General features: G+C 35.8%; 1 protein-coding gene across 2 annotated transcripts in view; it reads left to right on the top strand.

The window, feature by feature from the left end:
- The first annotated feature begins 2368 nt into the window (after positions 1-2368).
- The window catches only part of LOC150102691 (condensin-2 complex subunit G2-like), a 401754-nt gene continuing 384596 nt past the window's right edge, over positions 2369-19526 (top strand). For both annotated transcript variants that reach the window (XM_090398912.1, XM_090398911.1), the window contains exons 1-2: positions 2369-2447; positions 8174-8328. In XM_090398912.1, the coding sequence (XP_090255038.1) occupies positions 8251-8328 (78 nt within the window). In that variant the 5' untranslated portion in view covers positions 2369-2447; positions 8174-8250. The remainder of the gene's footprint in view (positions 2448-8173; positions 8329-19526) is intronic.

The following is a 19526-nucleotide window of genomic DNA, read 5'->3' as shown; positions in this document are numbered from 1 at the left end:
ATTACAGGCAGAGTTAATTACAATACTATCAACAAGATTTACTCAAAATAACCACCATTAGCATCGATCACAGCTTCAATTCTGCTTCGGAACCTCGAACAAGCTGATGCTACAGTCTCCCTGGGAAGGGCCGCAAAAACTGTTTTAATTTTATCCATTAACTGGGCTTTTGTATTACTGGAAGTGCGATTGGTGTCTTTTTCAACTGCGTCCCATACAAAATAATCCATGGGGTTAAGGTCTGGGGAGTTTGGAGGCCAAACATTTGGACTGGTGAAGTCGTAGAAATTTTCAGACAACCATTTTTGACTTTTCCCAGAGGTGTGGCAAGGGGCCGAATCCTGCTGCCATACATACGGCCTACCATTGGCTACCCTTGTTATCCAGGGCTTGACTACAGTTAGCAACTCCACGAACAAAGCCCGAATTCCAATGCCAGGGTTCTTCAACACCTGTTCCTGCAGATTTGCGAGGAATTCTGCTGTACGAACGCAATCAGATCGTCTGCTAGGGATCTTTCTTCTTGCTACATCCTCGTAGTCACCATTGCAAGTCTCTAGTTCATGCCTGATTGTTTTTACTGTATTCAGGGAGCATTGGGCAGCAGTCGTAATATCCTTATTTTGATGGCGGGCACGAATCATCATGATACAAGTTATTCTCTTCCATGATTCAGGTGGGTTCCAGCTATCCATCCTTTCTGACATCTTGTATATGAATGAAGAAGGGTCCAAACTTTTAAATGAAGAGAAGTGTGTGTTAATACATGTAACTTACGGAAAAATATAATTAATTATAAATATGTCAAATTTATCCCGAACACCCTGTATGTAGCATAATAGAAGAAAAACTGCACATACCTTTTCTTGAATGTTGTTGCTTGTCTTCTTTCTGCGGTGTGCATACTTCTGCTCTTATGGTGTTAAAAGGAGGAGTGGGGGGACTTGGGCAATGTGTGGAATTAAATTGAAAAGCCCGATTTTTTTTGGATAATATATACATATATTATTATTAAGGGTGGGCAGAGCGCATTTTTTGTAATGTAGGAAAGGATGAAAAGGAGGTTGAAAATAACAACTGCTTTTTAGAGGAAGGGGGAAGGGTTGATGGGGTGCCGTTTCGACCATGTGGATCGTCATCTGAACTCATCGAGGAAGTGTATGTCGTGTCGGCTTGGTGTTTCTGCCTTTGAAGTGTTTGTGTTATCGCCTATTGGTTGGAGTTGTGACCAAAATTTTACGTTGTGAAGCTTTCAACATTTCGGAGATTATGTAGGGTCGTTGGACGGTGATTGAGTTCTCGTCACATTTTATGGCTATTGTTTTCGATATTTTGAGCATTGTTTCATTGTCTTGCCTGGCTATTATGATGGCCTTGTCGATTTGCAGAGTATATTTTTGTTCAAGGGCGTGAACTGCTTTTTCTGTTTTTCCCTGTATTTTCTTTCTGATGTTGCGTTTTTTAGTGTTTAAATGTTCTGGAATGGGGATGTTATAGTCACAGAAGTGTTCTTGTAGCCTTGCCCATAAAGATTTGATGGTGGAGCTTGCGTAGGTGATATTACAGCTTTTTTTTTTTTTTTTTGGCAGGGAAATTTGTAGACTACGCTGTGGTGTTCTAATATTTCTTTGTGTGTGTGAGATTCAGGGCCGCACCAACCCTAGGATGAAGAGGGTACATCGCACCAGGGCGAAAACATTCATAGAGCAGCAAGAAACAAATATCAAATATTATTTCAATATATTAATTTTTATTTCATTGAAATATCAAATATTTATTTTATGAAGCTAATATCTAATATGAATTATACAATGCAGTATAATCATTAATAGTAATAATACTTATTTTAATAATATGCTACACGCAATTTCTTCTAATTATTTTTTTAAGGGGCGACCGATAAAAGTTTGCATACAGGCAACAAATACCCTTGGCGAGTTCCTGATGAGATTTAATGGGTTTTAGAAGATTTGCCAATTTTTGGTTTGTGGTGAATACCAGTTTGTAGTCAGTATGTTTGAAGATGCATTTGTAGGCTTTGTATGTGTTCTGGATGTATGGCAGTTTCATAACTTATTGTGTTTGGAAATTTGTTTTGGTACTTTTGCTACAGATATATTAAAGACGCATCTCAGACATATACAATAATGTTCCAGCATGTACACGTTTCAATCAGCTAAAAAATCAGCTAACGCCTTTTTATTCCCGTATATCAGCATTCCATAATTTTTATCCGATGTATGTGTGTGTGTGTTTGTGTATATATACACACATTGAAGTTTTTTCATTCTCGTTACTGTAGGGTCGCGCCTATCAGCTGGCGCGTTACTTGAATTTATCAATAATCGTTTGGATATTCATTCGGTGATCTGGTTTGCACAGAAGTAGGAAGGGTAGCAATAAGAAGTTGCATTGCATAATATTACACACGTATATGAAGAATTTTGGTAATTAACAGACGGAAATTTAATTGATTTTATTTAAATTCCAATGCGCAAGTTTTATTTCTGCATATTTATTTTTATAACACTTATCGATGTAAAGTCGTAGTTGTTATTAGTTAAAGTTATCGTTGTCATGCTCAATAATAGTCAGTAAGAAATTTTTCCCCCTACAACACTTTTGATAATTTAAAATCAGGATTTCAGGATTCCTTTTCGACTAATTTAATATAATAATTTTATATTATAATAATTAGCAATACTTTTGAGTAGCTAATGATGAAATATAGCCGGAACCGCCATAACTGATTTTAGAATCCCACCACCCAAGAGTCATTTAAGGATTCCTTATTAAGGTTATTCAAATGCCGCCAAGACACGTGTAGATATTTGCTCTTTCTTCCTGATATCCTGTTGTGAAAAAAAAATGAGATGTTTAATAATAATAATATCACATGCTTGATTGCCCTACGTTAGGAATTGGCAATTCAGTGAAATGAGAAAATGTGATATGAAAATACTGATATTCTATAAAGCTGCATAACATTCAATAAAATAACAGGATCACACATACATTTATTTGACTGATGCCCCTACCCAATAACTGAATTTTTTCCTGTCTCCCTAATAGGTATCAATGATGCTCATGGTTGGTAAAACGGGCTCAGATCTCATCTAGGATACAAAGAACCTTTGTAAGGCTTTTCAGTTGAAGGTGTTAACATTTCACAAACAGAGATCACATGGTTTTTCAATTTGCAGAAGAATACATGCATTTAACAGGCACAATACACTTTAGTTGCTCTGATTGTAATATCAACGGGGGGGGGTGTAGTCGGACCAGGGTGCGGCATGGTGACGCCCAGGTACTTTTTTAAAACTATCAAAATTTTTAAATTCATTATAATAAATTATAAGAATTATAATAATGAGATTTATAATGCATTTCCAGCTTTCAGCCAAAAAATACAGCTTGCTGCTCTTGTTATTTTCATTTCAGAAAACAAGGCAATCTCTCTCTCTCTGCCATATAGCTATCGTAATAATAATGCCACACTTCATGCTCTGGATTTTTGTTTCCAAGGTAGAGCCCTGGCACTATTTCTTTTAGGACTACACTCCTGAATATCAACACCTGTTTTCCTTATTTGCTCTTCTCAATAGATATTTAATTACTAATACTCGCCAAGTGTTTACTGTTTATAAGTTGTTTTTTTTTCTGTTCAAACTCTCTTGTAATTATTTTAGCATAAGATTAGAGCAATTAGATATTTTGTTTGAAAAATGCCAAGGTGCTGTAGAATTTCACTTTTTATAGGAAACTATTAGTTTTTTCTGACTATTATCAGAATTGCCAATATATCAAGTTTGTTAAATTAGCTTTTTAAATTAACAAAGTTAAAAAAAAGTTAACAGAAGAAAAGTATTCAAAGTTTTGAAACTCTCATGCTTCCAGGCATGAATTTATAGGAACTTAATAGTTTTTGTGTGGTTGATGTCAGAATTATTGATTATACTAACATTAAAATATTAAGTTAGTTATTAAGGACACTTCAGGATCTCCCTTCAGAAAAACTAATAAATTGTCCTTTAGAAAGATTAGTTTTTCTAACCGATGTCAGTAGTTTTAGTACATTGATTTCATTAACCGTTCAAGTATATGTACAACTTAGTACAGAATGATCACTAATTAAGAATAATTATTTTCTTGTTTCATCATTGCATTCAATGATAAAACAAGTTTGCATTCAAATTTCATTAAGGTTGGTTTGGGATGTGATAAAGGAACTTGCAATATTGCTTCAAATTGTACAGACTATACAGACTATCCCAAACTTTTCTCTAGATTGGTGTACTAGAGAGTGGCTAGCTCTATTCTCAGGGTTTTCTTTGTCTGATTCTTGATACTGAAGATGAAATTACTGTATATCGTTAATTATTATTATTACAGACCTCCATGTAGTCATAAATTTCATCAGTAGTGTTGTATTGATTTTAAAGTGTGCACATAGCACTCTGAGAATAGGGTACTACTCAGCTTTAGAAGGGACCACATTTCAATGAGTAGTTTTATATTGTTATTATTATTCAGCCCTCCATAGAGTCAAAAGACTCATTGTGGGAGGTACTTCCTAGGAAACACAGGCTATCATACAACTCCTTGAACTCAGACCATTCTTGCTCCTACCACTCTATGAAGCAATGCATTCCACAGTTCAACTACCTTCAATGCAAAGAAATCGCTCCTCACCCTCTTGTTCACAGCTTCCTTTTGTAACTTCCAGGGATGGTCCCTTGTCATCACTCCTTCTCACTGTTCCACCAAGTGAAAGAACTCTTTAGTGTCATACCTGTAACTACCTCTCAGCAGTTTAAAAGTCAATCATATCATCTCATTCAAACTTCAATTCCCTCAGCCAATCCTCATAACTAACATTGTACAATCATGAAACCATCTTTGTTATATGCCTCTGTGTTCTTTCCACAGTTAATTTATCACCCTTCAAATCCTGGGGACCAAATTTGAGAACAATAGTCTAAATGTGGTCTGATCAAGGTCTTATACAATGGAACAATAACTCTTTTATCTCTGCAGGTCAGCATCCTTCTCAGTATTGCAGCAATCCTCTGGGTTTTCTTCACCACTATTGCAGTATGTTCCCTGAATTTCAGGTTTCTATCAATCATCACTCCCTGATCTCTTGTCTTCCCTACTTCCTCCAGTACAGCTCCTCCCATTGTGTATCCCAAACTTCAAGCTTTACGTTTTGCTGCATTGAACTGAAACCCCCAATAATTTGCCCATCTGTCTAGTTTATTTAAATCCTCTTGCAGGGCAGCCACATCTGCACTATTACTAATAACTTTTCCCAGCTTCACATCATCTGCAAACAACTGAACATCCCCCTGTAATCCAGTGACATTGATATAAAGATTAAGCAGTACAGGTCCCAGTACTGAGTCCTGTGGGATCCCACTTGTAACTTTCTATCTCTTTGATATTGTCCCACCATACACAACTCTCTGATACCTATCAGATAGCCAATCCTGAATTCAGTTCACTAACCTGACGTAGAAACCCATGCACTGCAACTTAAATATCAGCTTTTCATGTGCCACCCTGTCAAATGACTTTGCAAAATCCAAAAACATGGCAGTATATGCCTTTCCCCTCAGCAACTGTTTTTGTCACTTTATTATTAAAGGCAATCATATTACTAAAGCAACAGCACCCCTTAACAAATCCATGTTGACTCTCACAGATAACATTATCCTTATCTGCCCAACGCTGTATATGGTCCCTCACTAATTTCTCCAAGATCTTAACAGTTATTGATGAAACACAAACTGGCCTATAATTAGACACTTCTAGTCTGCTACCGCCCTTATGCAATTGCACTATCTTACCCTCCCTCCATTCCTTGGGTACCTTTCCCGTAGCCAGACTTTCATTGAAAAGCCAGGTCAATGGGGCTGCCAGTTCTTTAGCACATTCTCTCAAAACCATGGTGAAATACCATCCAGTCCCACACATTTACTGACATCCAGAGTACTCAGTATTTGGAACACACTCTCCTCTAAACCTCGAACCTACTCTGTCCCTCTGGTATTAAAACCTACTACTCCTGGGTGAAATACTCCAATAAAGTCTTCATTGAACAAGTCCACTATGTTCTCTGCATCCAGTCACTATTCCACAATGTCATTCATTCATAATCATTTCTTCTCCTACTGGCCACATAGCTAAAAAACTTCCCTAGGATTTTCTTTGGATCTTAGGGCCAATCTCTTCTCATATTCCAGTTTTTCCTTCCTTACCATACTAGTCACTCTCCTGGCCTGAGTCTTATATTCTTCATGCATCTGTGCTCCACCTATCTCCTTATATCTGTTCCATAACCTCTTTTTTTCACCTGCAATTGCTGTTTGATATTGTTTGTCATCCACTTTAGATCAAATTGTGTGCTCTTCTTCACTCATGGAATACAGCTTATTATTGTTGATTGGATTTTAATGGTATAGATGCGAACACAGATTGATAAGAAAATAACTATTTATTAACTTTAAGCACTAATATTTTGCTGGTATTATATCCAGCATCTTCAGAGCATACAAACAAAGTTTGTTACAGTAGCGAGACAACCACAATCAGTTGTAGCGAGACAACTGGAAAAAAACAAAAGTACTGCATAGAAGTACAAGTCAGAGAAGTTTCTAAAATCAACAGAAGCCTTGAAACGTACTCCAAACCTCAACAAGTACGGCTATATAAATCTACAAAAGATTTGGGAGACAGTCATCCTAAGGTCAAATTAATATCTTTTTTTAATTTTATTTTTAATTTTAAACTTAGATGGTGCCTAATTATGACTTTAGTCTTTGTGGTGCACACTACAATTACTCATACTAGTCCCACTGTTACACTGGATTGCGGTTGTCTCGCTACTGTAACAAACTTTGTATGCTCTGAAGATGCTGGATATAATATCAGCGAAATGTTAGCATTTTAAGTTAATAAATAGTTATTTTCTTATCAATCTGTGTTTGCATATATACAGTGAAAATCCAATCAACATGTGCGATGAACACATACACCTTTCCGCACAGCTTACTATTGCTACTAACAAATATTCCTTCACAATTTCCGAAGCACTAATGATATCTTGGCCTTTCAATTCTGCCCTGCATGGAACTGCCCCAAGTTAATATCTATGACTATTATAATCACCCACCTTATAATTCCACATATGTTCCCTTCTCTTTGATACTCCTGCATGTCTATTCATTTTCCAAATCAAAACCACATGGTCACTCTCTGTCCATCCAGAGATAAAGATGTCATCTCAGTTATAATCAGCTCTTCTGATGCTATGACCAAATCCAAAACTCTTGAACCTCTTGTTCTCTCTATTAGATGCTGTCTAAGATATTTGTCCCTGAAGAATTCTAGAAATTCCATTCCCTTAGGGTTTTTTTTCTATATGATGTATAAGCATTTTAATATATAATGTTTTTTTTTTAACCTTTTAAATTGTTTCTAAGTAGGTGTTTATGACTTGTTATATTTCTTTTGTTTTGACAATTTCTACTGGAATCATTTATTTCTTCTGTTGTGTTTCATTTTGAAGTAGTAATTTGTTAAATTTAAAAAAAAAATTCTATTTGTTTTTGTCATTTATGAAATACTTTGTAACATTACAGAATTTTATTGTTTTTAATGTCTGTCATATGTTTTTGTAGATAACTTGATTATCAAATAGAAGTAGCTAATATCTACTTACATCACCAGGGATCTTGTAATGACATTGCATAAGAAAGGACAGATGCATCAAGTAGCACCAACAATTGGGGACACTAATAAGTCATAATGAGAAAGTACTACTGTATAAAGCATTGATCATATTTAGATTGCATGATGTAGTCTTCTCACTTGAATTCCTAGGAATTTTTATTGAATGGGAAAAGGTGAGAAATATTGAACAGAGGGAGAGTCAGATTACTGATACTAAGACCCTGGAAAATGTTGGCTATGTGATTAAGGAACTAAATAATATTTAGTTAGATTAAGGAACTAAATAATTAGAACTTGGCCAATAAGACAAAAGGAGATATGATTGTGACTTATAATTGGTTAGAGGTCTATCTGGTGCTGTATATTTATTTATTATTTCTTTATTTCTTTCTTTGATCATGTAACTTTTTATCTATATAAATCACTTTTTTATTTACAGATATTACCTTTTGAAAGATGTGGGCAAATTTAAATTTGTAATATTCCTTGTGGAGAAATAATGCAGTAACAAGAATTATGGAAGATATTAAACAACAAATAACAGAAGCTTATTCACAAGATGGCATAGAAACAATTATTGGTCTTTTCAAATATGTACGTTTTCTTTGAAAAATTAATACATATTACAGAATATATTTGCTGATATTCAGAAAATGAACCTTACGGCTAAGAGTATTTAATTCATGGTGTTTCAGAATTCTAACAGATCCTTATAATTCATTTTATTATTATTATTTGTTATAACCTAGATTATATTCAAACATAAGAGTACCCAAGAAAATAAATTTTACTAACTTCCCTTGAAATAATTCTTGAAAAATAAGTTAAGTCTGTTATTGTGTGTTTGTATGCTTGTTAAATAATAGATGCTCATCAACACTCATAATCCAGTTGCTCAGAGCATGGAGAAGCTGTACGTGGAATCATCATCAGCCATTGTCGTTCCACTGCTGGATGAAGGCCTTTCCAAGATTACTCCAAAACTGTCTGTCAGTAGCTTTTTTTCCCCATGTCTGTCTTGCAAATCTGCTGATATCATCAATCCACTATGATTTGGGTCATTGTCATTCCTCCTCTCGTGAAATCTAATCCACTACTTCTTTTGTCGTTATTGATGTTATCTTCAAACAATATGCCCAGCCCTTGAAATAACTTCCCTGGAAATAATTCTTGAAAAATAAGTTAAGTCTGTTATTGTGTGTTTGTATGCTTGTTAAATAATAGATGCTCATCAACACTCATAATCCAGTTGCTCAGAGCATGGAGAAGCTGTACGTGGAATCATCATCAGCCATTGTCGTTCCACTGCTGGATGAAGGCCTTTCCAAGATTACTCCAAAACTGTCTGTCAGTAGCTTTTTTTCCCCATGTCTGTCTTGCAAATCTGCTGATATCATCAATCCACTGTGATTTGGGTCATTGTCATTCCTCCTCTCGTGAAATCTAATCCACTACTTCTTTTGTCGTTATTGATGTTATCTTCAAACAATATGCCCAGCCCTTGAAATAACTTCCCTTGAAATAATTCTTGAAAAATAAGTTAAGTCTGTTATTGTGTGTTTGTATGCTTGTTAAATAATAGATGCTCATCAACACTCATAATCCAGTTGCTCAGAGCATGGAGAAGCTGTACGTGGAATCATCATCAGCCATTGTCGTTCCACTGCTGGATGAAGGCCTTTCCAAGATTACTCCAAAACTGTCTGTCAGTAGCTTTTTTTCCCCATGTCTGTCTTGCAAATCTGCTGATATCATCAATCCACTGTGATTTGGGTCATTGTCATTCCTCCTCTCGTGAAATCTAATCCACTACTTCTTTTGTTGTTATTGATGTTATCTTCAAACAATATGCCCAGCCCATTGCCACTTCAGAGGCTTCATTCTTCCTATGATGTCAGTGACTTTGGTTTAATTTCTTATCCCCATGTCTGTCTTGCAAATCTGCTGATATCATCAGTCCACTGTGATTTGGGTCATTGTCATTCCTCCTCTCGTGAAATCTAATCCACTACTTCTTTTGTCGTTATTGATGTTATCTTCAAATAATATGCCCAGCCCATTGCCACTTCAGAGGCTTCATTCTTCCTATGATGTCAGCGACTTTGGTTTAATTTCTTATCCACATATTCCTTTTATGATCCAGTCTTGTGATATAAAGCATATCTCTTTCCATACACATTTGTGTTGTTCATAATTTTTGAATTTCCTTTGCATTTAGTGTCCATGTTTTGCAGCCATACGTCAATATAGGAAGAATACGTTGGTTAAAAACTTTCCTTTTCAGTCATAATGGTAACTGGCTCTTGAATATTGACTGTAGTTTCCAAATGCTTTCTGCCAAAGAATCATCTGTCTTTCAATTTTGTTCATTATATTTTGTTTCATTGGTAATTGTTGTCCTGAGTATATGTAAATATCTACTTATTCATTTTCATCATTATTGATTTTTATTATTTCTGGTTGGACATTAGCTACTGAGTATAACTTCTTGAGGTTTGTCTTTAGGCCAGCTGTTTTGCTAGCAGTTTGCAGTTCATGGATATGAGTGTAATTTCTGTAATTCTACAGTTGAAATAAAGGTAACTATGTAATCTGCAAAGTGTAAATGCATTAAATATGCATTAAATGCATATTTAATATGCATTTAATTTTAATTTCTTTAATTTAATTAATTATGACCAATTTCTTCAGACCTTTTTTTCCCAATGAAAAAGTTTGAATATTTCTTTTAGAGACACTGTGAATAGTTTTGGGGATATTGTGTCACCTTGTCTTATACCCCTCTCTTTAGTACCATAGTAGAAATGTTTCCTGAAATGAATTGCTGTTGTTGCATTAGTGTATGTTGATTTGATAGTCCTTATGTATGGCTGTTCCACTTATTGCTTTCTTAATGCTCTGAGTATTGCACAAGTTTATACCAAAATGTTTTGTTTTGATCTTCGAAACAATTTTCTTTTCTCTTTGCTTTTTTAGCAATTTATTTGAATCTTACTGCACCATACAATGGTCACTTCTAACATTGATAATGTTGATAACAGAACAGTCCTGGAAGATGTTTTTTTTTTGTTGCTGAGGATTAAGTCCATTTCACAAACTTTTCCATTTGGACTTTTCCATGTTCACTTCCTATGTGTTTTTTTCTTGAAAAAAAATTGTGATGTACTGGTTTTCTTTTTTTTTTTTTTTGCTAATTTTATTAGCTTGCTCCTCTATCATCACCCCAAAAAATTTTTCATTGAGCTTTCATCTGACTGTTGTATACCAATTCTAGCATCATTAAAATTCTCCCATTACAATTTTGAAATGATATTTTTCTTTGTTGTAAAGTTAGGATTGAAGACATAATAGAAGTCTTCAATTTCTTTATTAGTATGATTTATTGTTGGTGCATAGACTTGGATGATCTTGAGAGTGTATCTTTTTGAGGTTTGGTCAACAGTGCTTGCTATTTGATCTGATATATACTGTCAAATTCTATTATTGTTCCTGAATTTTTTGTTAATTATGAATCCAACTCCACCAATTCTTTCCTTATCTTGCCCTCTGTAATACGGTATGTCTTTGCTTTTTAATTGAAGAATCATTACACCTAACTTTACACAGTCCAAGAATGTCCCATTTTAGTTGCTTTAGCTCTTCAGTGAGCCATGCTTCACTGCCTAGAGTCTTACAGTTTAAAGTTCCAAAGTCTAGTTTCCAGTGCCAGCATGATCTGGTTACGTGGTGATTTTTAGCATGCCTGCTACCATAGGAGGTAAGGTAAGTAACAATATGGCCTCTGAGAAATGAAGGCCATTTTATTCCTGTTTGATTAATCTTGGAAGATTGGACAGTAATTCACCATTCTGGTCCACTGTAGATTGGTGAATGGCAGTATTTTGGGATTGCCTGTCCCCAAACCACTGGTCCACAGCTCTTTATTCAGTATATTCAGAGCTGTCCTGATATCCAATGGACGGTAGTCAGGATTTCTCCCTTACTGCCACCTGGGGACGTGTTCAATAGCCATTGGAAGCCCTGAGGTATGTGGAATATATATATATATATATATGACCAATCACGTAACACCTGCCATACCATTTGTTAATATTTATGAATTTATCCTGTCGGCTGCGCCATTGTTAATATTTATATATGATATTTCATTTACTAACAATTATTTTTATTTTTGACTCCGAGTGTCCCTATATGTTATTATATTTGCACAAAGAGTTCACTCCAATTGGTGCAATGACTTTAACTCACTCTTTCAGAATCCAACTAATCATTGACTCAATACCAAGTACAAAATAAACACATTTAATAAAACTTAAAACAATATATATACACTTCTAGTAAAAATACGTAACTACAACTACAGATTATATGGATCCAAGGCCTTATTTAAAAAATATAAACTTACTCTTAAGACTAAACACTTTTTTCTTTCACAATCACAAAAAAATGTTCATAGTCTTTTCCTTTTCAGTTAAGGCTCTTTCCAGAAGTTACAAGGTTCTGTACTTCATTTTTTAGGATCCCTTTAAAATTCTTTTTTACTGCCTCACACAAAACAAAATCAAGTTCCTTCCTACTTGAATATATCTTGGCCAGTTTATAAAAACTTAGTTTCAAGATTTCCTTTTTATTCTTTACTTATTCCTTCTTGAAACATATTATTTCCACTATTCCTTTTTCGGAATACAATATGAAATTTCCTTTTGACTGCCGCACACAAAAAATTCAAGTTCCTTCCTACTTGAATATATCTTGGCCAGTTTATAAAACTTAGTTTCAAGATTCCCTTTTCTTTACTTATTCCTTCTTGAAACATATTATTTCCACTATTCCTTTTTCGGAATACAATATGAAATTTCCTTTTAATTGCCGCACACTAAAAAATCAAGTTCCTCCCAACTTGAATATTCCTCGGCCAGTGTTCTAAAAAACTTTCCGAACGCTCTCTTGTTTACCACTGTAACTTGGATACCAACGCTTTTCTTGTCAGCTGTCAATCAAACATCAAGTTCACTCCGGGAGCATGCGCACTCCACAAAAGTCAGAAACTACGCATTGTAATAATATGGCTGACTCGCTGTATCCACCAGCGCTGAAGAAAGTCTTTCATAAACACAAAATTCAACATTTAAAAATACAACAAACTTTCTTATAAATAATACAAATAATCAATTAAGTAAGTACTTCAATATTTTTACTTCTTTACATATTACTTCTAACATAATATTTTCATAACGAGCACATCACAAGTGCAGACACTGCGTGTATGAAAACAAAACTAACAAGCAAAATTAATACGTAAAAATATTCAGAATTTTTAATATGATTATTTTTACACATTGATTGGGATATCTGGTAATGTCTATCCAACTTTCTGATACTAATGCAAAGGATTGTTCAATAGTATGCAGAATATCTTCCATTTTGGTACTGGTACATCTTTATAGTCTGCTACCATTTGTTATAATAAGTTGTATATGATCTCTTTCTCCCAGACAACAGAAATTAATGCCCTATGAGTTTGGATGCAATCTGCAACAGCTTTATTGTTATACTTGCTTCATTCTTTAGCAATATTATATCTTTTAATTCATCGAATGAATAATGCATCTTATGTACCATTTTTTAGTAGTAATATGTTTACTATACTGTACAATGAATAACGAATGATAGAACATTGATGGTAACATGATGACCTTGCATGAGTCAGCAGATTGGATTGCTCTCTCTCTTTCTCCGTATTATTCCCATATTTCTACCAGTTTCAGGTTTTCATTTATGATATGATTTGTAACTGCTCAAATGCATTTTGTTCTGATCAAATTAATAAACTTTTACAACTACGTTATTAGTTTAGTTAGTTATTGATATTATGATGATTTATGATTTTAATGGTGCAAGGAGAACAAAGGTCATACTGTGCCACATTAAAGGTTATAGTAGTGCACAAGGTAAGGTATGTTATTTAAGATTACCATGTGTACACACCCACATGTAACATTTCTGCAGAAGAAAGCTGGTATTTTAAATACAGCCACCATCTTCAATGCCTGTAGGTGTCTGATGCCATCTTGATAAGATTCTTCCACTGCATTCTGTTTTGTGCAAGATGACTCAGTTTGTGTATATAGTTTCCACACCATTTGACGATGTCATCGCCCCATTCTCTGTTTGGTCTTTCTCTTTTGTTCTTTCCTTCAGTCATTCCAAACAGCAATGTTTTTAATTTTCCCTCATCATTCATTCTGCATATATGGCCAAATAACCGTAGTTTCCTTTTGATTATTTTCTGTATCTGGTTTTCTTTTGGTTGTAAATACAAATATACAAATATTTTTTAAACTAAATAGTTGATAGTTTTCTAACCACAAATAGTGTTTCATCTATTTAAAAAAGTTTTCAGTTTATTTCTGCTGTCCTATTTCATTGTCTGTTCTGTCAAGATGGTGGGAATTCAGCAAAAATCTCATTATGTTGTTGTTGTACACATCAAATTTGTTAGTAATTTATATGCAGTGAGAATTTAGGCAAACCTATCAGGCTGCATCCAAGTATTAAGCAGTGATAGTGTAATCAATTTAAAGAAATTGGACATGGTGAGAAATGTAAATTTACAGGATGCCTGGAAACTTCTCAAGAAACTGCTGTAAAGATTTGACAGTGCTTTTTACAATGTCCAAAGAAGTCGATTATCCTTGCAAGTCTGGAGTTGGGCATTCCCTAGTCCAATGTTCAAAGTGGACTAGGATGCTTAAAAAAAAGTTATGTAAACTCTGCAAGTTGCAGACTGTTCATAATATCTCTGAAACTGATAGATAAGACTTGAATTTGTTATGATTAGGTGCAAAGAAAATGAAAGAAGAGGCTAGTATCTTCAACAGATATTTTCAGATAAATTGACAATCCACACTTCAGGTAATGTAGACATGCACTTTAATCATATTTGAGATTCCAGTTTATCTTCTAAATATCTAGATTGAAAGTTCCTCCAAAGTGAATTGTGTGATGCACTTATAGACACAAAGTACCAGATTGTTTTCCAGCTAGATGTGTACATCCACATTCTGGAAACATTGTTCATTAAATTTTGATGCTCATATATCTCAGAAAATCAGGTGACTGGGGAATGATAGGATGTTGCCTTTTCTATATACTAATTCCTGATACTTCTGGCATTTTTTTGAGGGAGGAATTTTTTTGCATTGGTTAGTGAAACCTCATTAAAAGCTATAGGCATTAGTGAGACTTGGCTAACACAGCAGATGATGTAATTACAGGGATTGAATGTGAAGGGTTTAGTATTTTCAGGGAAGATAGGATGGAGGAGGAGGAGTACTGCTGATGATAGCAGATGAATTGCAACCAAAAAGAATAGCAGACAGGTGAAAGAGTAACTGTAATAAGGTGTGACACCTTTTGACTACTTGTATATGGGAAATATGACTTTTGCATTACTTCAACCTGGTATCTCTTCTGGGTCTGGCTCCTCCTGATGAGACCTCAATAAAGGTCAAAACCAATCTGGGTAGCTCTTCCTATAATGCATAGTATTATATATGTCCAAGTGCTTTGCATTATGAGATACTAAGGTAATTGATGTGAAATCATTAGCCTCTATATTACAAGTAGTCCAGTCATGAGGTTACTTCAGTGCAAACTTTGTTAGCTTACATTTGGATAAAGGATGAAACCAAGAATATAATTTCTTGAGCCTACGTAGCTCAGTCAGTATAGATAAAGCCCTTTGGTCGGAAAGACCTGGGTTTGATTCCCATCAGTGATGTGATGAACTTTCATCTGGTCTCTTTCGACTAAAGGTGAGTTAGCCAGTCTCATACGAAGGTAGGGATTTTTTCACCTGGAAACTTTGGTTTTTCATCCCCCTGGAACAGACAAACTGGCCTTGAACACATGCATTTACAGAAATAGGACGCACCAGGAGGCATAGGGCTAATCACCTTATCCTTGATACAGTAGCGGTTAAATGTAGAAACATCCTTGAAGCCACAAAGTAAAAGAGGAGGGAAGGAATAATAAGAAGGAGGAATATAATTTCTTGGTATGTTTAATTTATAGTATAACCAAATAAAATAAGTTTCAACATCTGTCTCGAATCCGGAGTATTTCAGTAATAAGGTGTGACACCTTTTGACTACCTTGGTATCTCTTCTGGGTCCGGCTCCTACTGATGTAGTTCTCTGTTGATGTGGGAAGTTTTCTGAAGTGGTTTGGTGGATGCTTTTTCTTTGGTTATGAGCAGTGGTGGTTCTCCTCAGTGTGGGGGTGAGCCTGTCATTGGGCAGAACCACCACTAAATATTTTTCTCCATAGTGGGGTGGGCCTGTCACTGAGTGGTACCACTGCTGAGTTAAATGATCCTTTGGGTTACTACTAATTGTTGGGTGATCTGAGGGATTGCCCAAGATTTGAAGCCCCCCCCCCCCTTTACCTTTACAAAGGTCGAAACCAGCCTGGGTAGTGGTCCTTTCCATAATGGATAGCATTGTACATATATGTAAGGATATGTGTCTTGCATTATGGGATACTAAGGCAATTGATGTGAAGTCATTAGTGTCTATATACAAGTAGTGTACAAACTTTGTTTGCTTACACTTGGATAAAGGATGACACCAAGAATATAATTTCTTGGCATCTTTAATTTATACTATAACCAAGTGAATAAGCTTTCATTAGCTACATTCTGAATCTGAAATCTTTAGAATATGTGAAACATTTTGACCATTTAGGCACAAATTTTAGTATGAATGACAGATTAAATGTGGAAGTAGGCAATAGAATTAGCAAGGCTAGTTATGGTATTGAGTTAACTAATAAATTTATACACTCAACTCTACTGTAACAGCTATTTGAAAGTCCCAACCAAAGCCTCCATAGATAAATTGCTATGCTAAAAGAAATGCACCATAGCTATCATATTGTCCTTTGAGATGGCAATAACTGAGAGTTAGTGGCAGAATTATATTTAAAATGAAGATATTAGGAACAGATTGACATTGTTAGCATTCTGGAATGTGTGCAGGGCTAATCTCAAGATGGTATGGTTGTTAAACAGAATAGAGAGGAAAGATTAACAAAACAGGGTTTAATGCCAGAACTTCAGGGAAAAGACCCAAGATCTAGGTGGATGGATACAGTAAGCAGAGCCTTAGAAGAATGAAATATAAGATCTGACAATATTGGAGTCCTAACAGATAACTAATCTCTTATTTGTCAGAAAATTTGATGACAGTTGTCCCAAAATGTACTTCACTGTACTTCCTAACACACTTAAACAACCAACACCCCAGAATCAAGTTCACTCTGGAAGAAGAAAAAAACAATTGTCTTCCCTTCTTAGGCACACTAGTCACCTGCCAGCCTGATGGAACCTTGGTTTTCTTAGTTTATAGAAAACCCACCAACACAGGCAGATACATCCACCAACAATCCCCCCCCCTCACAACAATATGGAGTCATTAAGACACTACACAGCAGGGCTAAACTTACCTGTTCAAATGACAATGCCCTAACCACAGAACCAAACCACATTCTCAACACTTAGCCAATGCTACCCCTCAAAAAAACCCCAAAAATATTGAAACCAATAAATCACCCCCCCCCTTCACAACAAGGATTACTCTAAATCCATCACCATTTCCTATATCTGAGGCACCTTGGAAAAAATTACAAAAATCCTAAAAAAACATGACTTGATTTCTTGTTACAGACCATATAGAAAATTGGCATCCCTTATCTGCTCCACTAAACACCAACCTCCTCCCCTAGACATACCTGGTATATACCAGGTCCCTTGCAGCTGTAAGTTGTCCTACTTTGGCCAAACAGGCAGGACGGCTAATATCAGAATCTCAGAACACAAAGACTACATCCGGCTTCATCAATATAGCCGCTCTGGTCTTGCAGACCATGCTCTGGATACCCGCCATAGTATACAGTGGAAGAAAGCCACAATAATACACCATAGTAAATTCAAATATGAAAGGCTATTCGTGGAATCGGCCTCAGCCCTAAGAAATAATCCAAACCTCAACAAATTTGTTGCATAAGACTGCCTCAAATTTATAATACCAGGTCCCTTGCAACTGTAAGTTGCCCTACTTTGGCCAAACAGGCAGGACGGCTAATATCAAAATCTCAGAACACAAGGACTATATCCGGTTTCACCAATATAGCCACTCTGGTCTTGCAGACCATGCTCTGGATACCCGCCATAGAGTACGGTGGAAGAAAGCCACGATAATACACCATAGTAAATTCAAATATGAAAGACTATTCGTGGAATCAACCTCAGCCCTAAGAAATAATCCAAACTTCAACAAATTTGGTTGCATAAGACTGCTCCAAATTTGGGAAACCTACATCAGAAGTCTACATCAGAAGACCTTCAGCCCAAACAGCCAAGAACACCTACATTGCCTGCTAGGGGACACCATCAGGACTTTTAGGAAAAAGAATAGCTTCCTGCTTCATCCTCATTTACTGTGTATTGTGCTTGCGTGCACGGGTCTTGTTTCTAAGTTCCTGTGAAAATGGCAACGTGACGTTGCCAAAATATTGGAGGTGTATTAAAATTTATTTTAATGTATATTCTATTGTACGTTGTAATTTCCTCAAGCTATTTAATAAGCATGTATAACCAATGTCTAAGCCTTTCCATGAGCATTATGATAATCCACGGAGTTTCCATCGCACGTAAAGCCCGCCATTGCGGTAAATTGAAGTTGAAGCTGTCAAGACTACTGAATCGTCTCTCTTTCCTAAAGCGCTGCTGGTATAACCAGGTAATCCCTAACTGTGTTAAATTAAAGCACCGGTTCTTTTTGCAAAAGGCTCTCCGAATTTATAACCGTGCTAGCCAAGCTTTGCTATGGAACAAATTGCCGCTACTCGCCGTTCCCTGAATGATGCTAACTTAGCTATCCAGGCACTCGAAGAAGAGCTTTCCAGCATCTTAAACCAAGAGATTTGGTCTATTTTATACGACATCTCGTGCACTGCTGCGGAAAAAGAATTTAAAAAAGTATGAGAATGACACATCAAGAAATTTGAGAATTTAAAAAAGAACTCTCCCTCCAAACCACAACTTCCTACCGACATTGTAGTCAACCTCTCATCAATTAGTTTGAAACCTGAAGCACTCAACGCTCTCTCACATGGCCACAACTTTGCCATTGTGCCCAGAAGAATACCTGCTGATGACATTATGATACAAATTGAATGTGGGATACGACACCTTCCAAACCACGTCGCCAACGATATTAGACTGGATGTGGCTTGTGTTCCGACCAAAGAAAAACCACCAAAATCCAACAATAAGGAATTCAAAGCTCCGAAGAATTAAAGAAAATCAAGGAAATAATAATCACCAAAGCGGATAAAGGGAACACCACAGTATTGCTTAACCAAACGGATTACACAGGTAAGCTTAATGTTCTAGTGTTAGATCGGGCTACTTACCTCCCTATCGAGTATAATCCTGCCAACTCGCAAATTAGAAAACTCCACAGGCTCCTTCTTAAGAAGGTCACTTCTTGGCCTGTAGAAGTCATTAACAAATTAAAATCGTTTAACTCCATACCCCCCCCCCCATATATATATATATATATATATATATATATATATATATGGACTCCCAGAAATACATAAAGAAAATGTGCCATTATGTCCCATGGTGGATAGCATTGATTCCTCCACATACAAACTAGCTAAACATTTGGCCAAAGCTCTCACACACTATACTGGCAACACACTTTCACACATAAAAAATTCAG

This window comes from Typopeltis vanoorti, chromosome 10, assembly GCF_054136105.1.
Source record: "Typopeltis vanoorti isolate ZY-2024b chromosome 10, IOZ_Tvanoo_1.0, whole genome shotgun sequence".
In the NCBI taxonomy this organism is placed as follows: domain Eukaryota; kingdom Metazoa; phylum Arthropoda; class Arachnida; order Uropygi; family Thelyphonidae; genus Typopeltis; species Typopeltis vanoorti.
This window is presented reverse-complemented; position numbering and strand designations above follow the sequence as displayed.